Raw genomic sequence first — 22,563 nt, forward strand, 5'->3', positions numbered from 1 at the left:
TACTAATAACATTGTAAGCAGTCATAACTTAGTCTGCTTCCTTCCTTTTTTTTTTTTTCCTTAACTGTGAATTTCTCAGGAACAGAAAATCTGACTTTTATTTCAGTGCCTGGCAAGATATCCCATAAAACAGGAAATAATAATCATGATGCTAAGGACAATAGCAAACACTTCTACCGGCACAATACTAAGCCCTCCGTGTTTATTAATTCAAAATTCAGTTCTGCCCTGGGCCGCCCTCAGCCTCCTCTCGGCTCCGTGGGGTGGGAGTTGTAGGGCCGGCTGATAAGTACAATTCTCCCCTCCCTAACCCCGCCCTAGGGTTCCCGGAGCGAGTGGAGCTGTTACCCCTACCCCGCTGGCAGCCCGTGGGCGAAAACTTCACTCTGCGCTGCCAGGTGGCCGGCGGGACGCCCCGGGACAGGCTCTTCGTGGTGCTGCTCCGCGGGGAGGAGGAGCTGAGCCGGCAGCCGGCCCCTGGGGAGCCCGCCGAGGTCGAGGTCACGGTCCCGGTGCTGGCGGGCAGAGATGACCACCTCGCCAATTTCTCCTGTCGCACGGACCTGGACCTGAGGCCCCAAGGGCTGAGACTGTTCCAGAACGTCTCGGCCCCCAGGCAGCTCCGAACTTTTGGTGAGGGAAGGGACTGCAGAGGGTGGGTGATGAGCTGAGCCAGATAGGGGTGCCCTGGCCGGGAGGTTTCTTGCGAATGGAGTGGACTGGACCAACGGCTTCTGGGAAGGCATGCCCTTGGCCACTGAGGACCATGCAGCCTCAGTTGGGAGACTCGAGGCCGCGGTAACTAACAAGAAGCCTAAGCGGGTGTGTTGTGGGACGGGGTGATCCAGGCCGCAAGATATCCCGGGAAAGAAGGACCCTGGTTCGGGGCAGTGAGCGTCTCACGGGGAAGGGCCATCAGCAGCTCTGGGAGACCTCCTCCTGCTCACGCCTGCCCTTCTCCCCAGCACTGCCCATGACCACTCCACACCTCGTCGTCCCTCGGTTCTTGGAGGTGGGAACGACTTCGTCCGTGAACTGCACCCTGGACGGGCTGTTCCCGGCCTCCGAGGTCCAGGTCCAACTGGCGCTGGGGCACCAGACTCTGAATTCTACAGTCGAAAGCCACGGAAACACGATCACGGCCACGGCCACAGCGAGCGTGGGGCAGGAGGGCACCCAGGAGGTTGTCTGCAACATGACATTGGGGAGCGACAGCAGGGAGGCCCGGGAGAACTTGACCATCTACAGTAAGAGGGGGCTGAGCCAAGACTGCAAGCCCGGCGAGGCAAGGGGCGGGGCTTCGGCATCCCGAGTGGAGCGACATATGTACCGGGCGGAGACTAAACTGGAGAGGGGGGGGCCTGAGCCTGCAGAGAGGGAGGGGTTGTTGTGTGGGCGGGGCCTAAGTTACCTGAAGGGTATAGCCAGAGTACCCCAAGTTGGACTGGGGCGGAGCGGGGGGGGTGGCACAGAGTAGCATGAAGGCGTGGCCTAGATACCCCGAGAGGAAAGAGGCAGGTGGAGGGCGGGGATTGACCGATGTGAGGGGCGTGGTCAGTAAACTCCAGGGCAATGCCGCCTCTTCAGGCTTCCAGGGTCCCATCCTAAACCTGAGTGAGCCCAGCGCCCCCGAGGGAACCGCAGTGATTGTGACTTGCTTGGCCGGACCCCGAGTCCAGGTCACGCTGGAGGGACTTCCAGCTGCGGCCCCTGGACAGCCTGCCCAGTTTCAGCTAAACGCCACCGAGAGGGACGACAGGCGCATTTTCTTCTGCAATGCCAGCCTCGAGATGGATGGGAATATCTTACAAAGAAACAGCAGCGTCCAGTTGCGTGTCCTGTGTGAGTAGGTCACTCTGATCTTTAAACCCTTGCTCCCCTGGTTTGGTGGGAAGCCTCTCCCTTGCCCCATTGTGCCTCGAGTGTGTCTAATCATTTGACCGATCCACAGACGGTCCCAAGATTGACCAAGCCAAATGTCCTCAGCGCTTGACGTGGAAAGATAAGACTATCCATGTCCTGCAGTGCCAGGCTCGGGGCAACCCGGACCCCCAGCTGCGCTGTTTCCAGGAAAGCTCCGGGGTCGAGGTGCCCATCGGGATCCCATTCCTCGTCGGGTTAAACTATAGTGGTACCTACTCCTGCAAGGCGGCCAGCTCACGAGGCACACACACACTGATTGTGGTGATGAACGTTCGGGGTGAGCCAAGACGGGGCCGCGGGTCTAGATGGGCAAGCCCGGGCGGGGGGCGAGGGGGGCGGGGCGGCAGAGCGTGTTTATTTATTCCTTGCTTCTCTGCATAGCTCAGAACTCCCGCGCCGTCACCATCGTCCTGGGGGTGTTAGTGGTCCTGGGCGTGGTGACTATCGTCGCGGCCTTACTGTGTGTCTTCAGTGTGCAGAAGCGGAGTGACATCTACCGTGTGAACCAGGGGAGCACTTGGTTGCCCCTGACATCTAAGCAGCCCGAGGTAGTCACCTCGGGCGAGGATCCATCCTGAGCCTCCAGCTGGGGGAATGCTGAACCAAGGACGATGGGGGTTTGGCGGTATCCCCGGGTTCCGCACCAATAAAGCGCTCAAAATCCGGAGTGTGTGGTTTGATTCCACGTGTGCTTAGGAGCTCACCCACTGCGCCTCGCGTCCTTTGAGTGACATCTCTGTGGCAGAAAGGGGTGGGGCCTGTGGCGCCCAGACGCGGCTTGAACTCTGAGAGGCGGGCTGGGCCTTAGCCAATGGGCTGAGGGGGTGGGAAAGGAGGTGGGGCTTCTCTTGGCCAATCGGCGGGCGCGCCCTCGTTGCCGCTCTATGCCGCTCCGCCCAGGCTCGCTGGTCCCAGAAGGCGCCGGGTTTCCCAAGATGGCGGCCGACGTGTCCGTTAGTCACCGGCCCCCGCTGAGCCCGGAGGCTGGGGCCGAGGTTGAAGCTGATGATGCCGCGGAGCGCCGGGCGCCGGAAGAAGAACTGCCGCCGCTAGATCCAGAGGAGATCCGGAAACGCCTAGAACATACCGAGCGCCAGTTCCGTAACCGCCGCAAGATACTGATTCGGGGCCTCCCGGGGGACGTGACCAACCAGGTATGGGGGGGGGGGAGCGTGGCGGGAAATACCACCGTGCGCGTGCGCGGGGGGAACCGGGCGACACCAACGCTGGCCTGCGCTGGGGGGCGTCGGCGGGAGAGTCCAAGCGCGGGATCAGTGCGGGATCGGGAGAAACCAAGAGCAGAATGTGTGTGGGGGGAAGGTGATGGAGGGAAAAACCAACTTTGGACTGAGGGAGGACGTTGCTAGGGGCGACCACAGGTTGGACGAAACCAAGTGATTGAAGGGGGCGGGGAACTAACTGGAAGGGGGCGGGCAACTTTGGCCTTGTTGGGGGATTGTGAATGGGCTGCTATATTGGGACTGTGGAAGTAGGGATGCCGGTTGCTCCCTGCTCTGATTGTGTTTTTCCCCACCCCCTCTACGATGGGGTGGCGGGACCTTGTATCCAGAAGTTTCAGGGTTGACTAGAGTATGCCTTTCCATAGCACGCGTTTACCGACTCCTCTGAAAGATCCGAAATTGTAGTAGCTCCTGGGGTCTTTTTTCTTAAAAAGCCTCTGGATTAATTTGGAAAAATGGAGTCTAGTGCTCCCAGCTCACAGACTTGCAGACCTTCCCCACTGTTCTGTGCCCCCTCCCTTGACTGATCTGGCCAGGGGTGCCCTTCTTTTGGGGCCTACATGGGGCAGGGCTTCCCAGTGCTCTTTGGACTCAAGGAGATTGCATCTAGTCTGCCCTGCCTTGCCACAGTGGGATGGGTTCTTTCTCCCTGCTGCTGAGAAATCTTTGCTCTCTGACCCACCTGCACATCTGCCACTGACTCCCTGCCCACGAGTAGGCACATGGCTGGTGGGGTCTCAGAGTGTGGGGAGGGGCAGACTTGGGTACAGACCTGGGGCAGGTGCCACTAAGTATGGTCTGGTTTTTTGCTAGAGCTGGCTCTCCTAGTGCCTACCATCTCTCAGCTGGGAACACTCCCATCTCCTTCAGGGTGCACATTGTGTCTGGCAGTAGCAGGCCCCAGAGTTTGCCCGCAAAGCGGGCTTACCAGAAGACCAGCCCTGTCAACAGGAGGGAATTGGGAGGCACGTGAAGCCATGCACTTTGGGGCTTATTAAGTACACAGGGTCCCCAGTCAGGTACCCCTTGCATGGCATTCCCTCTACTGCCCTCATCAGCTGCATGACCTTGGACATGTTCCTTTGCCTCTCTGAGCCTCAGTTTTTTCACCTACAAAATGGGTTAATGCCCAGTTTGTTGGGATGTTGGAGAGAGACTTGCTAACTGAGGTTCAGATGAGTTGAAGTTATTTCCCTAAGGGCAGAGCTGGGACTTGAACTCAGACCCATCCGAATCTTAGGGTGTGTTGTGTTAGTTCAAAGCTTGGAGTCTGCAGCTAGGCTCTGGCTCTGAATCCCGGCTCTGCATGTTTCCTCATTTGTAAGATGGGGATGCTAATTGATCTGCCTTCATAGCTGGTCTACATGGAGGTGGCATTGGGTCGCTGCCTTCAGCCCCTGGTGACTTCATATCCTTTGGCTTCTCTCTCCGCAGGAAGTGCACGACCTGCTCAGCGACTATGAGCTCAAGTACTGTTTTGTGGACAAATACAAAGGGACAGGTTTGTGGGACTGTGTGTTGGGCTAGTGGCAGGAGGTGACAGTCCCTGAAACTGGGAGGGTCCACACCCAGTGTTTCCTGTCCTGAACTTGGGGCCCAACCTTGTCCCCTAGGCCTTGCAGGAAAGACTGTGGTCCCACTCTGTCTCTCATCCTGGGTGCCCATTGTCAGGCAGCCTTGGTGTTCCTCCCCTGGGCTCCCCAGCCAGATACCTAGGTATTGGGCTCCCCTCTTCCCCACGCCATTCCCCCCAGCCAGCCCATCACCCAGACCTGTCTGGTCTTCTCCAAGTCCTCCAGAACAATTGGCGCCCCTCCATTCCCTCAACTTCCATCTGATCCACGCCCCCTCCATCTTTGCCAAAAAGGCAGCCTCACTCTGGTCTGTCTGCCTCTGTGATTTCATGGTCCTGCTTGCCCTCCCCCCCAGTAGCCAGCTCTGATCCAATTGCAAATCTGATCAAATCCAGTCCTAACCTTCATTGTTCTTCTCTCTCTCCAAAAATCTCTGAGGCTCCTCCTGACACTACCTTGCGGGAATGTGCCCCAGCCTCACCACCCCCTCGGGCACCCATCAGGTTCCAGGTGGTTCGCTCTGCCCGTGCTCTTAGCTGTCCACAGTGCAATCCGGGTGGCATCAGGCAGCTTGCGTATTGCCCCAAACGCCCTGCCCATCATAGCACTGTCACACTGGGCTCTTGTCGCTCTCTCACTCACCTGCGTCCTGCACTGGGTGGCTGGCTCCATGAGAACAGGGAGGGGTCTTGTCAACCTCGGTACTCCCCCACTTCCCGCATGGGAAGCTCTCTGTGGATGTTTACGCCTGCCAGGCATTGTGCCAGTATTAAACCTTCCAGGGTCTTTTTTTGCAATCTGTAAGTTGGGTGAGAAGAAGCTGAGGACCGGTGACCCCTGTGTGGCGGGCTAGCGTAGTTGTTAAGTTCTTGGGCCCTGGAGGCAAATGGACCTGGGTTCAAGTCCCGGTCTGGCCTTACTCTGTGGCCACAGGCAAGTGATTTACCCTCCGGAGCCTCAATTTTCTCACCAGCAAATTGGGCATGACCTGCTTGGGTTAGCCATAGGGCCAAACATGTTAAAATACCTAAAAAGCTGTGGGTGCCTGGCACCAAATAGGTGCTTAGTAAATATTGGCAGGGGCAACAAATCAAGTATTTACTGAGCACCTAGCATGCCTGTGTGCTAGGTATCAAGAATCCAGGGGTTAACTGACACTCTTATTCATATAGTCTTCCAGCAGTGTTTACTGAATGGTGTGTGCTGGGTACCGGGTACGTAACTGTTAACCAAGTTAACAGATAGTCTAGTCTGCAGAGAAGGGTGTTATTCAGACAGCTGCAAGCACAGAGGTTTGTGTACACGCGCACACACACACACACACACACACACACACACACACACACCCAGAAGCTCCAGAGCCCTATAAGAGCGCGCGCGCACACACACACACACACACACACGGAAGCTCCAGAGCCCTATAAGAGCACAGACACACACACACACACACACACACACACACACACACACCCGGAAGCTCCAGAGCCCTATAAGAGCGCGCACACACACACACACACACACACACACCCGGAAGCTCCAGAGCCCTATAAGAGCACAGACACACACACACACACACACACCCGGAAACTCCAGAGCCCTATAAGAGCACAGACACACACACACACACACACACACACACACACAACCGGAAACTCCAGAGCCCTATAAGAGCACAGACACACACACACACACACACACACACCCGGAAACTCCAGAGCCCTATAAGAGCGCGCGCACACACACACACACACACACACACACAACCGGAAACTCCAGAGCCCTATAAGAGCACAGACACACACACACACACACACACACACACACACAACCGGAAACTCCAGAGCCCTATAAGAGCACAGACACACACACACACACACACACAACTGGAAACTCCAGAGCCCTATAAGAGCGCGCGCGCGCGCGCACACACACACACACACACACACACACACAACCGGAAACTCCAGAGCCCTATAAGAGCGCGCGCACACACACACACACACACACACACACACACACACACACCCGGAAACTCCAGAGCCCTATAAGAGCACAGAGCTGGGATCTGCAACAGGAGAAGTCAGGCTAGGCTTTGTGGGGGAAGTGATGTTTGCAGGCAGATTGAAGGGTGAGTGGGGGTTAACCAGGCGAGGCAGCGTGGAGGTCAGCGTTCCACGCTCAGGGAAAAGCAGGCGCAAAGCCCCAGGGCCTGGCACAGTTCAGGAAGTAGCAGCAGGAGATGGGAGAGGAGGTCAGCAAGGCCAGTGGGCCAGGCCACACAGGATCCACTGGCCCCTGTAATGAGAAACCCCTAGACAAGGACAGGGCACCATCTGATTATCCTTTTGAAAGGCTCCCTGTCGCTGCTGGGTGGAGAGCAAACGAGGAGTGGCAGTGGGACTGGATATGAGAGGTGTTGGTGGCCTGGAAAGGTGGTGAAGGAGGGATGCAGAGCAGGGCACTGGGGCTTGCCTGCCTGGGTTCAAGTCCAGGCTCCTCCACTGGGGCAGGGGGCACTGCTCTGGACCTGTTTCCTTGCTGGCCAAACGGGGTTTGTCAGGAGTAAGTTATTCTCATTTCCCACGAAGAAACTGAGACCCCCAGAGCCATTCAGGGGCTGGAATTGAAGCCCCAGGCCCCAGCGATCATGTGCTTAACCACGGCTGTGAGTCACCCGAGTTAGTCCCGTGTAGGACCCGGCCAGGCACACAATAGGTGAGCCCTGCTGTGTGGGTGGGGAGCGGGGACGAGAGCAGGAAGCGGGGCTTGGGGAGGCAGGAGACCCCTGCAGCAGGGACTGCAGGCTGCCAGCCATTCCCTTGGCTGGTCCCTGACACGTCCTGGTTTTTGGGTATTCTGAGGTCGCGCAAGGTGTAGAGAGGTGGGGGGGCGGCGGTGGGGTGAAGGGGGGGTGCCCCTCGGGGTTGCCCCCTGAGCCCGTGCCCCCTCCCGCTGCAGCCTTCGTGACCCTGCTGAACGGGGAGCAGGCCGAGGCTGCCATCCGTGCCTTCCACCAGAGCCACCTGCGGGAGCGCGAGCTGTCCGTGCAGCTGCAGCCCACGGACGCCCTGCTGTGCGTGGCCAACCTGCCCCCCAGCTTCACCCAGCAGCAGTTCGAGGAGCTGGTGCGGCCCTTCGGCAGCCTGGAGCGCTGCTTTCTGGTCTACAGCGAGCGCACCGGCCACTCCAAGGGCTACGGCTTCGCGGAGTACATGAAGAAGGACTCGGCCGCCCGCGCCAAGTCGGACCTGCTGGGCAAGCCGCTGGGCCCACGCACCCTCTACGTGCACTGGACAGATGCCGGGCAGCTGACACCTGAGCTGCTGCATTCGCGCTGCCTCTGTGTCGACCAGCTGCCCCCTGGCTTCAGCGACGGGGACGCCCTGCGCCGGGCACTGGCGGCGGCCCACACGCCCACCTTCTGCCAGGTGAGCCCTGGGCCTGGTGCCGGGGCCTGGGGTACCTGGGGGGGCCAGAGTGCCTCAGAGGGGCTCTTTGGCGTCACCTGCCTTTTCTAATCTCCTGGGTCCCTTTTTAGTAAAGCAGCGGCAGTGCTACTTTGAATGGGGTTCTTGTTAGAAAGCCCACGTGGTGTAGTGGGTGACAGCCCAGCTCGGAGCCAGATGGCTGGGCCTCAGATCCCAGTGCACCCTTTAGCGACTTGCTTAATCTCGGTGGACTTGGGCCTCCTATAAAACGCAGGTGAGGCCGCCTTTGTGAAAGCTTGGTGCGAGGCTTGCTCACATCTCGCTCCCATTTCCGTGTTCATCAGACTTTTGCCGAGTGGCCTCCTGGCTCCTAGGCCTGGCTTTGAGGAGGCTGTCCAGAGAAGCCCACAGTCCCTTTGAGCCTGGAGGTCAGGAAATTGGGCTTGGCTGGATTCCAGCCCGGCTCTGTGCCTCTGGGCAAGTCACTCACTCTCTGAGTCTTGGTTTCCCTCCGCCATAAAAGGATTCAACGCTCACACGTTGGGTTGGCAAAACAGTCTGGTTCATCCGAGTCACATGTGTCATGCATGTCTGTGTGCCTGCCGGGCCCTGCGACAGGCACAGTGGTGTGAGAGCAAGCCGGGGCCCACTCCTCAGACCCCAGATAGCCTTACCCACAACCCCCAGCATAGATATTCCTTCAGCACCCACTGGGCACATTCCTTAGAATCCCTTCAACCTAGAACAGCCCAGAGAGGCAGGTAACACCCCATTTTCAGGTGGCACAAGTTCAAGTGCCCTACCCAGGGCTCTACAGCCAGGGTGTGGCAGGGCTGGGATGGGAACGCTGCAGCCTGGCTCCAGAGCCCCGGGCCAGCCTGACGGAGCTGGTGTACGGGCCCTGACCCCAGTGGCCATGGGTGAGTCCCACTTCCCTTGTGTAAGTGGAGTCTTAGGAAGCCCGCTCCTTGCTCACTTTGCATTTGGTCACGCTGCTGCCTTCTGTTGCGTACCTGCCCTGTGCTAGGCCCTGGGTGGGAGGCTCAGGAGACAGATGACTTAGCTTGGCAGCCACGTCCTCTCTTATGGAGATGGGACAGCAGGGCCGTGACCAACTTAAGTTCTTGCTCCGAGCCTCAGTTTTCCCATCTGGAAATGGGGCTAGCAGTGCTTTGTGATTAGGTTATTGTGAATGGCTACTGGTACATGCTTCCACTTATAGTAGGTGTCCTGGTTGAATGGAGGCCGGGCTCAGGAGTCAGGCACGTTGAGGTTTGAGCCTTAATCTCCCTCTTTAGGAGCCGTGAAGCCTTGGTTGCCCTTTGACCCCCCTCTCTCTTCCTCTGTAAGATGGCACGTGTTGTTAGAAGTTGTGCATCTGGGACTTGGTCAGAGGTGAAGGTGAAGTGCTCAGTAGAGGTGGGCTGACAGCTAGAGCCACCCTACCTGGGCACTCAGAGCAGGTGCACATCTAGAGTGCCATCCTTCCTTGCCCCTGGGGAGCATCTCCTTAAATCCCCACAACCACCGTTTGAGGTGGGTTTGTGTGTTGGCCCCACTTTACAGATGAGGAAAACAAGGCCCAGGGCTGGGCACGTGCAGTAAGGTGGGCTGGGAGTCGAGGTCTGTCAGCTGACCCTGGGGCCCCCCACTCTTAAGCGGGCACCCTCACCTTCCAAGAAGGCTGGATGCCAAGCTGGGAACTGGCCGTCCTGGTGGGGAGCATCGTTTTCAACATCACCAAGATGAGAACATCAGGGAAATGCCCTAGCAGCCCGCTCTGGCGCGCTTTGCCAGTTACTCACACGCCGGTTTCCCTAACATCTCAATGCTGTAGACACTAATAAAGCAGGTATCATGAGACCTTGGGTGTTTTAAGAAGCCTTTTCCATTTAATTTATTTTTGTGAATGGGCAGTCCAGTCCTGTTTGGAGATTCAGCAAGTGCAGAAAGGTCGGTGGTGAAGGTGCCCCACCCTGGCGCCTTTGCCTGCAGTCCCTGCTCAAACCAGGTTGTGGTGGTGTCTCCTTCTGGTGAGATTTTATTACGCTTCAAACAGATGTGTGTGTCTTCGTGTTCCCCTTTTCCTGACCCAGATATTGCCGTGCTTGCTTCGGTTTGGTTCTTCCCTTCAGTCTTGGGCATATTTTCGTGCTCAGACATGAGAGCTTTTTCATTGCTGTTGGGGCTACACCGTATTCCATTTCGTGGATTCCGCTGTCCTCTGTGGATGGACATTGTCTTGGTTCCATACCACACTCTGCATCACTGGGGACTGGGAGGAGCATCACTGGTTCCTGAAACAGCCATAGCCACACAGAGGTGGCTGGTTTCCTGAAGGGCAGCAGCGTGGCCTCTTCTGCTCCCAGCTCCAGCTCCATGGCCCGGGCAAGGGACTGCCCTTCTCGGAGCCTGTTTCCTCCCCTGCAGAGTGGGAGTGCTGCCCGTGCCTGGCTCTGCGACGTGGTGAAACAGCCCCTGTAGCACCCAGCCCGCGGGCAGGCACTGTCCGGCCAGGTGCTCGCCCGGGATCTGTCTGCCCTGGGACAGCACCCACAATGCCCTGAAAACCAAGAGGTTCGTTCCCTGAGTGGGTGGAAGGCTTGCATGGTGGCAGAGCCTGACCTGACCTGACCTGATGGGGCCATTTGTGTCTTGCTGCAGAGATCTGTGCGTCTGATGTGCGGGAGCCCCAGACCCCAGTGGGGGAACGGACACATGATATATAGCATGTGCAGCATTCTCCCTTTCTTCCAAAAGAGTCTCAATCCTGGGACACATCTGCCCCCAGGGTCTGGAAAAGGGGCTGTGGGCCTAAAGTACCAACGGGCTGCTGTCAGGGGAGGCGGGGGGGTGCGCGGCTCACTGGCTGTGTGACCTCCCTCCCAGCTGGCACATCTGGTCTTGAACCTGAGCTTGGAGGTCATGTGTCTCACCCCCCGGCTGTGTCCTTCCTGCGCCTTCGTGCGCTGGGCAGTCCCCATCAGAGTCCCAGAGTAGCACTGGCCTGAGCCCCAGGGGACTTGACCCATGCGAGGTGGACCCCAGCTTCGCGCTGCTACCTGCTGTGTGACCTCGGGCATGTTGACCTTTCTGAACCTCAGCTGTCTGCTCTGAAAAATGGGTAGGATGCAGCCTCCTAGGGCCATTGAGAAGATTCAATGAGCTAATGCAGGAGCGGGGCTTAGAAGAGTGTAGGGCCAAAAACCCACGCCCTCTGGGGAGTTCACGGTCATGATCGGGATCCTAGTCTGGTCACTGTTGTCACTTCACGTGATGGCTGCCACTGCCACTTGGGTGCTCACATCTCCTCCCCCCCCCCCCAGCTGGCATATGGCCAGGATGGGCAGCTGAAGGGCTTCGCTGTGCTGGAGTACGAGACGGCGGAAATGGCAGAAGAAGCGCAGCAGCGGGCGGACGGCCTGGCGCTGGGGGGCAGCCACTTGCGCGTCTCCTTCTGTGCCCCAGGGCCCCCTGGCCGCAGCATGCTGGCCGCGCTCATCGCTGCCCAGGCCACGGTGAGTGCCTGCCTGGGAAGTGTACCCCTGGGGGTGGGGGTGGGGCAACCAGGGGTCAGGCCCTCTCTTAAAAAGTCAGGGTGTCGGCTGGACTCAGGGTGAGAGGGACAGGTGAGCCCGCATCCCTGAGGCTAGGTGGGGCTCTAAGCCGCTCTTCCATTTCTCTTTATAGGCCCTCAATCGGGGCAAAGGACTCCTGCCTGAGCCCAACATCCTGCAGCTGCTCAACAACCTGGGGCCCTCCGCCTCCCTCCAGCTGCTGTTGAACCCCCTGCTCCACGGCAGTGCAGGGGGCAAGCAGGGTAAGGTGGGGCAGGGAGAGTGGCGGCCGGGGTCCGCAGCACTCTCGGAACCCAGCACCTCCCCAGGCTCTTTTCCCATCTGAGCTCTAAGTGACTTGAGTCCGTGAGCAGTGGCTGGGATGAGAGTGGCAGTCACCAGAGGGAGCTGGTGCCCTGAGCCCCTCACGGCGGGGGGGGAGCAGAGCCACCTGCAGTGAGGCAGGGTAGTGGAAAGGGCTGTCCCTCCCTGGGGCAGACTCCCTTCCTGGGCCCTTGTTTTGGGGACATCAGTTGTTTTCTGGGAGCTTCAGGCCCGGGGTTGTGCTTAATTGGGGCAGGCGCTTCCATCCAGGGTCCACTGCTCACTTCCTGGTGTCCCCCAGGCCTCCTGGGTGCACCTCCGGCCATGCCGCTGCTCAGCGGGCCCGCCCTATCCACGGCGCTGTTGCAGCTCGCCCTGCAGACCCAGAGTCAGAAGGTAATTGCGCGGCCCTGGGCCCTCTGCGCACACACGCATGCCCCTGCCCCTCGTCGGTCCATTTCACACCCCCCTCGCACCTGCCAGTGGCTTGCCATCAGCAGGGTGACAGGACATGTGTTCGTGTCTGTGGCAGGTGCTCAGGACTCAGGTAGTGACTCAGTCTGGGAGAGAAAGTCCAGGCTTCACAGGGGAGTAGCTCGCTGGTGTCTTGCTCCCACCTTCTCAACGCATATACATGGAGACCTGGGCAGACCAAGATGTACACACGCACACACACACACACACACACACGCACACACGCAGACACACACACACACACACACACACACACACGCAGACACACACAAACACGCCACTGATCCACCCAGTTTGGTTCATTAGGGTCAAGTCAGTGACATGGGTGTGTCGGACTGCCACTGATGGAATTAGGGGCTTGCGTGGCTAAAAGTGACTGGCTCCATGTGTGGCTGTTACACTGTGTTGGACACTGTGCTTCCATGATAGCAGGGGGCCTGGGTGTGGGACAGTGTGCCTGGGAAGGACTGTCATCTTATGTGTGTCTGACAGTGGTTAGCAGTGTGGGTGACGGGCCCTGACACGCCGAGCATATGGTGCATGTCTCCAGGGTCTCTCCAGGGCCTGGTATGCAGGAGGCCCTCCGTCACCACTGGGTGGCCAGATGGGTGACGGCTGGGATGTTGCAGGCACTGGGGGACACTGTGCATGTCTGCCCATGACGGGCTGGGGCCTGGAGTCCGGGTGTGCTGGGTGTGGCGACCCCTGTCCGCTGTCTGAGCCACACTGGCCCATCTCCAGCTGATTATGCTCTGTCTCCAGAAGCCTGGGATCCTAGGAGACTCTCCCCTGGGCACCCTTCAGCCTGCGGCCCAGCCGGCCAACCCCCTCCTCGGGGAGCTGTCTGCAGGTAACACAGACCCTGTGCCCCCTCATCTTTCTGGACCCCGTTCCCACTTCCCCTTTCTGAGCCCCTTTCCTTACTGGGCATGGACACATGACCTCATTTCTCTGGGTCTCAATGGCCCCGTCTGTCAGTTGGGCCCTCACCACCCAGGGTGGCCGGGAGCATCCTGGGAGGTGATGTGCTTAGAGGGCTCTGCACAATGCTCACCACATACCTGCTGGTCCCGGTCCAAGTGGAGGCTCAGGGCCCCAGGAAGACGGGTCCTGTGGGGTTGGGCGCCAACACCACCTTCTCCCTGTAGGGGGGGCCCTGCCCCCGGAGCTGCCGCCGCGGCGAGGAAAGCCACCACCTCTGCTGCCGCCACTACTTGGCCCCTCTGGGGGTGACCGGGAAGCCATAGGCCTGGGTCCCCCAGCAGCCCAGCTCACTCCACCCCCTGCCCCAGTGGGACTCCGAGGCACCAGCCTTAGGAGCCTCCAGAAAGACAGTGGACCTCTGCCAGCACCCCCTGGGGTAAGGCTCTGCCCTGTACCCAGTACCAATGCAACCTGCTGCCCTGCAAGAGCCTGCCTGCCAGGGGCCCTCACGAATCCAGCCCTCCCACCACAGGTCTCGCTGCTGGGGGAACCCCCAAAGGACTTCCGGATCCCCCTGAATCCCTACCTGAACCTACACAGCCTACTCCCGGCCAGCAACCTGGCGGGTAAGGAGGCTCGGGGCTGGGGAGGCACAGGGAGAAGCCGCCGCCCGGCTGAGGGCCACCTGCCTAACCCCCCAGCCCCTGGAGGTGGTGGTGGAGGCGGCGGCAGCAGCAAAGCCTTCCAGCTCAAGTCCCGCCTGCTCAGCCCTCTCGCCAGCACCCGTCTGCCCCCTGAACCAGGGCTGCCTGACAGCTGTGGTTTCGACTACCCCTCGGTGAGTACCTAGCTGCCATGCGGTCAGCCCCCCGAGGGCTGCCGCTGTGGCCCTTTGTCCCCCAGAGCAAGTCATTCTCTGGAGCATGTACTATTTCTCTAGTACTGAGGGCCAGGTGAGCGCTAGGGAGATTGCGGGGAAGGTGCCAGACCCAGTCCCCACCCTGTCTCATGTCTATTTGTCTCTGCACATCAGACCTGCTTCCTGTCTTTCTCTCCCAAGAGGCATTAGGCTGGCCTTTGGCCTCTTAGAGACAAGGTTCGGTGTCCTGTTGGTCTTTCTGTCCTTCTTTCCCTTCTCTGACTCTTGTCCCTGTCCCTGGAGAGCTGCTCCTTCTGTGATCCCAGCCTCCCCCGGGGTCAGATGTTGCAGCCCGGCCACCTGCAGGCCCCTCTGTGTTATGTTTGGCACACACCAGATTTGCTTATTTATTTATTTTTAAGATTTTATTTATTTATTTGACAGAGCAACAGCGAGAGAGGGAACACAAGCAGGGGGAGTGGGAGAGGGAGAAGCAGGCTTCCCGCGGAGCAGGGAGCCCTATGCGGGGCTCGATCCCAGGACCCTGGGATCATGACCTGAACCGAAGGCAGCCGCTTAACTGACTGAGCCACCCAGGCACCCCTGGCCCACACCGGGTTTAAAAAAAGTAACAACTGAAATAAATGTCAACGCTAACATATAAAAGGGCTCACACAATACAGATGCCCAGTGGTCTTGAAACACTGTGAACACGTGGCCCCACAGGGGTCACATGCCTTCACAGCAGCCGTCTCCGGGGCTGATGTGGAACCCCTCCCTGCTGTGGGGCGCACACTGCATCTCATCCCAGCTGTCCAGCCTGCAGTTGGAAGTCACCCGCAGTCGAGTGTGTCCTCTGCTGGAGGGGCCAGACTTCCCCGGGACAGCTGTGCCGTGGAACTCAGCCAGGGGTGAAGCTGGTGCAGACTCCCACCCAACATGCTTCTCTCCCTTTCCTTCAGGATGTGGGACCTCGGCGGCTCTTCTCCCACCCACGGGAGCCGGCGCTAGGGCCTCACAGACCCAGCCGACACAAAGTAAGAGCTGCCCCATCCATCTCATCTCCTGGGCGTATCCATTAGCTTTTGCCACATAACAAGGGGCCCCACCACTTGGTCGCACAGAACAGCAGATACTTGATTTCCCACCAGTCTTTGGGGAGGCCAGCAGGTGGTTCCCTGGTGGCACAGCTGGGGCTGAGCAGTCTGCACTGGTTTTGGTCACATACCTGGCAGTTACTAGGCGGGGGAAGGAGCCTCAGCTGGGATGATTTATCTGCGGCCCATGGAGCTCGTTTTCCAGCAGGCCACCCTGTGAGGCTGGCCTGCATGTGGTGGTGGTCCCAGGGTTCCCAAGAGGAAGCAGGGAGGCCAGGCACCTCTGCCTTTAGCGTCATGCTGCTGTCCCATTGGCCAAAGCTGGGGGGGAGGGGGCATTTGGGAGGATCTACAAAATGGGTTGGGTTCTCCAATAATCTGTCTCACTCAGCCCATCCCGCTCTCTGCAGATGTCCCCTCCGCCAAGTGGTTTCGGAGAACGGAGTGGTGGGGGCGGCGGGGGGCCCCTCTCCCACTTCTATTCGGGCTCTCCCACTTCCTACTTCACCAGTGGCCTGCAGGCTGGCCTCAAGCAGAGCCACCTTAACAAGGTGAGGAGCTTCCCCAGCTGTGGACAGTTCCCCAGGGACAGCCAGGATGCAGGTGCCCCTGCGGCCTTTGGTGCCTAGACCCAGGCTGAGGTGGTGGCAGAGCGGGGGTCAGCTCTGCTCAGGGACGAGCTCAGACAGGCCATCCCCACACCTGTGTGTCTTGCACCTAATGTTGCCCAGCCTTCCTGGCCACCTTTCACTCCCTCCCCAGTAGCCTGCGGTGTGGGTGAGATTAGCCCCAGTTGACAAATGAGGCAACGGGCTCAGAAAAGAGAAGTCCCCCCAGTCTCCTAGCTGATGAGTGGCAGAGGCAGGATTCGAGCCTGAAACCCCTTGCCTTTTCCCTGGGGGCCACTTCCTCTCCCATTCCATCTCTCTCCCATGTCTCCCAGGCGGTCGGCTCCTCTCCACTGGGCTCCGGAGAAGGGCTCCTGGGCCTCGGCCCTGGGCCAAATGGCCACAGCCACCTGCTGAAGGTACGGGGGGGGTGGGTGGGGAGGGCAGCGGGGACGTGCCGGGTTGGGGAGCAGTGGCCCCTTGATGGCCTCTGACTTGTCACCCCCTCCCTTCTGTCTCTAGACCCCACTGGGTGGCCAGAAACGCAGCTTTGCCCACCTGCTGCCCTCACCCGAGCCCAGCCCCGAAGGCAGCTACGTGGGCCAGCACTCCCAGGGCCTTGGGGGCCACTACGCAGATTCCTACCTGAAGCGCAAGCGGATTTTCTAAGGGTCCAGTGCCAGAGATGCTCAAGGGCCTGCACCAAATCGCTTTTGGGTTTTCTGGTGTTCTGTTTGTGTTCCCCCCCCCCCCTTTCAGTAATAGAAAAATCTCTGAAAGACTTTGTTGACCAACCAGCCGGAACCCAAGGAGTGTGGGGGAGTCTGGGGGCCACACTGCACCTCTGGCCTGCTCCCGGCATGGAAACTCTACAGCCTTAAGAGAGAGGGGCCCTGGCCTGCTCTCTGTCCCCTCCCTGTATCTGCCTGTGTCTGTGTCTCTCTGGGAGTCCTCTCCTGCCTCGTCACTCCTGTATCTTGGCCTTTCGAGTGCCTTGGAGGTTCCCCTGACCTCCCGTGAGGATCAGAGACTGTCCCCCTTTTTTAACTTTGACAATTGACTTTTGTTTCCTTTTCTAATTTGTATTATTTTTTAAACAATCCAGGACGACCCCCAGCTCTGATTCCTTCAAGGTCCAGCATGTCTGGGCCTTCATTCCACTCTTTCCGGTTTGAAATGGCTCAGCCCTCTTTCTCTCATGTCTGCTGCAGGCATGGCTGTGTCCTGCCCCTGCCTGTTCACTCTGACCTGTATTCCAGCTGGGGGTCCCCAGCCCCCTGCCACAGTTCCCTCGCCTTCTGATGCCTTAAAGCTGGGTCCCAGGCCCTGCGGTCAGAGCCTTTTCGATGCCGAGCTCTGGAAGCTTGACTCAGGACCAAATGGCTCTGGCCTGGGGATTGGGCCCCTCTACCCAGGGTCCCCACTCTGAAGACAGTAGAAGGCCAAAGCCTTGGTCTTGGCAAACCAACCCCATCATCCCTCCTACCCAGGCCTATGTGCAGAGACGGGTTTTCTCTGCCAGCTTAAGCCAGTCCTGCTGTCAGTCTGTGGGAGTCCGGTTATCGTGCATCTCACTGAGCCTCTGCTCTCTCCCCCCGCCCGCCCCCATATTGAAGATGAGCTCCACCTCTCCAACCCCAGGCTAGAACACCTGGAGCTGGCCTCCTATTGGCCCAGTGCCCAGTCCAGCAACTTCATGCAGATAAGCTCTGCCCCTGCCCACCAGCAGGACCTGTCGGCCTGAGGAGATCCTGGGCCCTCCCCCTGGCCGGCTGGGCCACCAGCTTCCCTCCCCTGACACGGGGGGGTCCACATCCACTCCAGGGGGGTGTCGTCTCCCCAGTCCTCTCTCACAGACCTTCCTTTGCTGAATTAAAGTTTGTAAGTAAATGGTTTTAAAGAAAGCAGAGCTGGCTGGTTCTTGGGACAAACAGTGGGCTTGGGTGGGTAGTCGGGGATGGCCCCGCAGGTCTTTTCGTGTGTGGGTGAGCCAGCATGGCTCCCTCGCGCTCTGGCAGTCCCTTCCTGGAGTCCTTCCTCGCACGCTTCCCACTCAAACGGCAGTGCTCGTATTTGGGCAATTACGGGCCCTTTGGTCGCGTGGCCGCCACTGGGCATGCCCAGGCCCGGGTCACGTGATGCCTGTCATGGCCGCCTCCGTGTCCCGGGGAGGCGTGAGTGCTGGGTTTCTACTGCGGGCGGCCGGTGGAGCCTGGTGGAGCCGGCCTGGGGGCTCTCGGGGGTCGGGGGAGGCGGCGGCGCCAGTGACAGCCAGAAGATTCCGAGCAACAGGTACCTGGGGCGCTTTGGGGGACAGCGTTAATCCGCCGGACGCCCGCAAGGCGCGCCGCGGCCGCTCACCCAACCGTGTTTTCCAGGCTCGAGCCCGGCGGGGGAAGAAGCAGCTGGCGGCCCCGAGCGGCCCGGGGACGTGTGAGTGTAGGGGGCCAAGTCCCCCATTCTTTATCCCACGAGGTTCCTCTGGTCCCCGCCTTGCCCTGCAGCCTCATCTCTGTGTCCCCCTTCTACCTCGTTCTATTCCCCTGGCCGTCAAGGCCCCCTAACCCTAGACGTGACCTGGCCACCGCGCCCACCATCAAGTTTGGTATCTGCACCCCCATCTGTCCCCAGGGTGAACGTGGTGTTCGTAGACCGGTCAGGCCAACGGATTCCCGTGAGCGGCAGAGTGGGGGACAATGTTCTCCACCTGGCCCAGCGCCATGGAGTGGACCTGGAAGGTGGGAACCCCACACTGGGAATTGGGGAGGTCCTTATTCATTGTTTTAAAAACCCTGCAAATCAGATACGGTTCTCCGTTACTTAACCCCGCCCCCCCATGGCTTCCCATCAAACGTGGCTAAAATCCAGACTCCTCACCAATGTCTCAAACCCTGACCAGCTCTAAACCTTCACTCACTCAGCAGCTATTTATTGAGCATTTATTAGAGGTTATTAACATTCTTGCCCTGCAGGAACTTGTATTCTCTCTCTCCTTCCTCTCTCTAATCTAGACACTCTGGCTTTCTTGCTGTTCCTCAAACAAAAAGCCAAGTTCATTCCTGCCTCGGGGCTTTTGCATTTGCTGCTCCAGACATCTGAAGTACTTTCCCACCAGATTAATCCTTCAGGTCTCAACGTAAATGTCATCTTTCTGACAATCTCCCCCCCTCAGCCCCCCTAAGACCCCCACCCCTGGTCACTGTCACCTCAGTGTGCTTTATAGTCCTCCTAACACTTCTCAGTGTCTTGTTTCCTTTTTGTCATCTGTCTTCAGAATGAGATCAGAAACCCTGGTGCTACTTATCGGTTGTCTGTCATGGTATTTAGATGTAATGGGTATTAAAATCAGTATTTGCTGAATAAAAGATAGTCATAGCAGACATTATTTTAAGCTCATTAAATACCTACTGACTGATTGAATCTTCCTGACAAGGTTATGTGATAGGGAAGATTGTTATTTTATAGGTGAGGAAGCAGCCCCAGGTTAAGTTGACATGATCCAGAGTCAAGTAAGTGGCAAAACTAGATTCAAAGCCAGTTTATTTTAGCCACTAATCTGTGCTGCTCTTCTATGTGTATTGAATACCTACTGTGTGCCAGGCAGCAATGTACAAAACAGACAAGGCCCCTATCATTTCACATCAATTTCAACTTAATAGGGACCATAATTCCAGGAGTAAACATGTAATTATATCATAAGCAGCTGGAAAGGGCAGTCTGAAAAAAAAAATGTACAGGGTTATTTGTTGGGTGAATATAATACAGAGCCTGATTTAATCATTATCGGGGGTGGGGATGTTGGGGGGCTGGTCATGGCAGGCCTGCCTCAAGTTCTGTTCTGGAATCCAGTCACCAGGAGTCCAGGACAGAGATTGGAACATGAGTTTTAGAGGCAAGTGGCCTGTGTTCATATTTTGCCTCTTAGCAGCTCTATGACTCTGAGCAAGGTACTTTACCTCTCTGGGCCTCTGACGCCTCATGTATAAAAGGGGATAATTTAGTTAACTGTCTCATTGGGTTGCTCTGGAGGATTAAAGAGATCTCGGAAGCAGTGCTGAATGCCTGGCACCTGGTTAGTATGCAGTGCCTAGCTGGGACTATTGTATTCAATAATCTCTGTCTCGTGGGATGAGGGTGCTAATGAGGTGGGAAACAAGACTGAGGAAGAGATTCCTTGGGGGCTGCCTGGGGCTTCAGGGTCCAGACATTTTATCCCCAGGAGACAGGGAGGGTGGGCAAAGTCACCAGGTCCCCCTGGGGGGTTCTTCCGGGTCAGGAGGCTGCCTTGCAGCTACATCCTCATTATCCAACATGTGTGGAAGACAGAAATCTGTCCCATTCACTTAAAACACATGTCTCTTGAGCATCCATATGCCAGGCTCAGTGTCAAGTACAAAGACGGAGGCCACGTTGATGGAGCATAGGTACGCCCAGAGATTCAGGTGGTAACCTGAGCTTGTGGTAAATGTTGTGCAGAAATTAGAGTCCCCAAGGCCGGGCACGGGTGGGGGCGTGCGGGGAGAGAATAAGAAACAGGAGATGGGGGAACTGGAGAACAGATGAGTTCTGTTGGTAAAAGAGTGGAGAGAAGAACATTCCAGGGCAAGGGTGCAACGAGTGCAGAGGCCATATGCTGGGGACGAGCTTGGTGCGTTGGAGTTGGGGGGGGGCAGTGTGGCTGAAGTGAGTGAGTGAGGGGTCGGGGGAATCTCAAAGATTGAGTGGAAGAGTTTGGTTTTATTCTGGCTGCGAAAAGGCCTTGGAAGGTTTTATTTATTTATTTATTTTAAGTTTTTATTTATTTGACAGAGAGAGACACAGCAAGAGAGGGAACACAAGCAGGGGAAGCGGGAGAGGGAGAAGCAGGCTCCCTGATGCGGGGCTCGATCCCAGGACCCCGGGATCATGACCCGAGCCGAAGGCAGACGTTTAATGACTGAGCCACCCAGGCGCCCCATGGCCTTGGAAGGTTTTAGACCAGGAGGGACATTATCCCCAAAGAGCAGTTCTCAGCGATCGGTCCAAAGGGTGGGAATGTGTCCAAGGGAAAAGCAGGAAACCCCAGCTTCTGTATCTTTCAACCCTTATTTTCTGGTCTCTTCCCCTGCCACACTTGAGTGTTGAGGAAGCAGGTCCCCTCTTCGGGAGCAAGAGGGAGACGGAAACCCATTTGCCCAGCACAGTGACAGGGTCCCCGCAAGGGCTTACAGGCTGCAGGGACCCTGCCTTTTTCCCCCCTCAGCCACACTGAAGTCAAGTCCACGCTCATTCATGGTTCCATGTACGCAGTCTGGTCCACAGCCTGCTGGGGGGTTGGTCCTTGGGAGACGGGACACCCCGGACGTGCCTTTGCAAAACTTACACACAGCTCGGGAGCAGCTAGCCGAGTGGATGACGGGGCGGAGGGTGCGCTCGGTGCGGGCCCGGGAAGGACGGCCGAGGGGCGCGTGGGGAAACAAAGGGCCTCTTTCCCCCTTCTGTCCTTGACCGCATGGTGCCTACCTGACCGTGCCCCTCACTGGCACCTCCTCACTTGTTGCCCCCAGGGGCCTGTGAAGCTTCCCTGGCGTGCTCTACCTGCCACGTGTACGTGAGCGAGGACCACCTGGACCTTCTGCCTCCTCCCGCTGAGAGGTGAGCGGGGGCAGCCCCAGCCCGACTCCCCCCTGCAGCTGCTGGCGGTGGCGCTGCCCCTCGCCGGCCTGAGAGGTGCCTCATCCCTGCCCTGTGGGGCCCTCACCAGCTGGGCAGCTTGCCGCCTGGTGACTGCTGTTCTTGCTGCAGGGAGGACGACATGCTGGACATGGCCCCCCTTCTTCAGGAGAACTCCCGGCTGGGCTGCCAAATCGTGCTGACTCCTGAGCTGGAAGGGGCCGAGTTCACGCTGCCAAAGATCACCAGGAACTTCTACGTGGACGGCCATGTCCCCAAGCCCCACTGACACCCCGGGCACCCGCGGCCTCGTGGCCGGAACTGGAGGAATAGCCAAGTTGCCAGCCCAGCCCAGAGCATGGACAGGCCCGAGAGAGATGTTGGAAGCAACCAGAAGGCCAGAGGCCCTGCCTCAGAGAGATCCCATGTCCAGGCTCTGGTTTGGGAGGCTGGGGGGGACTCCCCCAAACTCAGGAGAATCAGTGTGTAGATACGGTGGAATCTAACTGGAACAACAATAAAACTGTCTCACAGACCTCCAGTGTGTCTTGAGGGTGTCTTGAGGGTCCTGGGGGGGGGGCGGGGACGGCAGGCCTTGGGGTCTGTAGCCGCACCTTCTGGACCCCCAACTCTCCCCTCCCACGGCAGCGCCGGGGCCACGGGGCTGGGGTGGCGGGACGGCTGACGCAGAGACCTGGAGGCTGCCTGCCGGGAGAGCCCGGGAGCCTGAGCACACGTGCCCCCGCGTGGCAAGGCCCCGCCCCCCCGGCCGCGGAGGGATTTGGGGGGGGGGATCCAGGCTGGCCTGGAGGGGTGTGAAGGCCACCCGAGCAGAGATGCCAGAGTGGGACCGAGGCCGGCGTCGGGGGAGAGGGCTGGGCGGGGGGCTTGGAACCGGGCGC

At 58.5% G+C, this 22,563-nt stretch overlaps 3 protein-coding genes across 4 annotated transcripts in view; all 3 read left to right on the top strand.

Moving 5' to 3' along the window:
* Window positions 1–2,590, top strand: part of ICAM3 (intercellular adhesion molecule 3) — a 7,024-nt gene extending 4,434 nt beyond the window's left edge. The window contains exons 4-8 of the mRNA XM_028088806.2: window positions 322–633; window positions 966–1,247; window positions 1,588–1,842; window positions 1,952–2,200; window positions 2,305–2,590. Of these exons, the coding sequence (XP_027944607.1) occupies window positions 322–633; window positions 966–1,247; window positions 1,588–1,842; window positions 1,952–2,200; window positions 2,305–2,501 (1,295 nt within the window). The 3' untranslated portion in view covers window positions 2,502–2,590. The remainder of the gene's footprint in view (window positions 1–321; window positions 634–965; window positions 1,248–1,587; window positions 1,843–1,951; window positions 2,201–2,304) is intronic.
* Window positions 2,591–2,807: 217 nt separating this feature from the next.
* On the top strand, window positions 2,808–17,913 carry RAVER1 (ribonucleoprotein, PTB binding 1). Of its 2 annotated transcripts, XM_028088805.2 has the most exons (14): window positions 2,820–3,077; window positions 4,599–4,665; window positions 7,697–8,166; window positions 11,493–11,684; window positions 11,857–11,986; window positions 12,349–12,443; window positions 13,284–13,371; window positions 13,670–13,881; window positions 13,978–14,071; window positions 14,147–14,283; window positions 15,267–15,341; window positions 15,812–15,952; window positions 16,345–16,428; window positions 16,532–17,913. In XM_028088805.2, the coding sequence occupies exons 1-14, from the start codon at window positions 2,859–2,861 to the stop codon at window positions 16,676–16,678; spliced, it is 2,151 nt and encodes a 716-aa protein (XP_027944606.2). In that variant the 5' UTR covers window positions 2,820–2,858; the 3' UTR covers window positions 16,679–17,913. The 2 variants fall into 2 exon arrangements, with proteins under 2 accessions (XP_027944605.1, XP_027944606.2); XM_028088804.2 differs by having other exon boundaries at window positions 2,808–3,077; window positions 13,978–14,283.
* On the top strand, window positions 17,899–22,196 carry FDX2 (ferredoxin 2). Its single transcript, XM_028088807.2, has 5 exons — window positions 17,899–18,301; window positions 18,388–18,442; window positions 18,641–18,747; window positions 21,556–21,643; window positions 21,794–22,196. The coding sequence occupies exons 1-5, from the start codon at window positions 17,899–17,901 to the stop codon at window positions 21,948–21,950; spliced, it is 810 nt and encodes a 269-aa protein (XP_027944608.2). The 3' UTR covers window positions 21,951–22,196.
* Window positions 22,197–22,563: the final 367 nt, after the last annotated feature.

This window comes from Eumetopias jubatus, unplaced genomic scaffold, assembly GCF_037043125.1.
Source record: "Eumetopias jubatus isolate StellerSeaLion01/CBP00866 unplaced genomic scaffold, mEumJub1_p1.0 scaffold_1, whole genome shotgun sequence".
Lineage (NCBI taxonomy): Eukaryota > Metazoa > Chordata > Mammalia > Carnivora > Otariidae > Eumetopias > Eumetopias jubatus.

What these genes read in the sequence shown, in the direction of transcription:
- RAVER1 (XM_028088804.2), top strand. Translation starts at nt 2,808, where the DNA reads ATGCCGCTCCGCCCAGGCTCGCTGGTCCCAGAAGGCGCCGGGTTTCCC. An exon ending in ACACGCCCACCTTCTGCCAG is followed by an intron (nt 8,167 to 11,492) that starts GTGAGCCCTGGG and finishes CCCCCCCCCCAG; the next exon opens with CTGGCATATGGCCAGGATGG. An exon ending in TCATCGCTGCCCAGGCCACG is followed by an intron (nt 11,685 to 11,856) that starts GTGAGTGCCTGC and finishes TTCTCTTTATAG; the next exon opens with GCCCTCAATCGGGGCAAAGG.
- FDX2 (XM_028088807.2), top strand. Translation starts at nt 17,899, where the DNA reads ATGGTTTTAAAGAAAGCAGAGCTGGCTGGTTCTTGGGACAAACAGTGG. An exon ending in CAGAAGATTCCGAGCAACAG is followed by an intron (nt 18,302 to 18,387) that starts GTACCTGGGGCG and finishes CGTGTTTTCCAG; the next exon opens with GCTCGAGCCCGGCGGGGGAA. An exon ending in CCCGAGCGGCCCGGGGACGT is followed by an intron (nt 18,443 to 18,640) that starts GTGAGTGTAGGG and finishes ATCTGTCCCCAG; the next exon opens with GGTGAACGTGGTGTTCGTAG.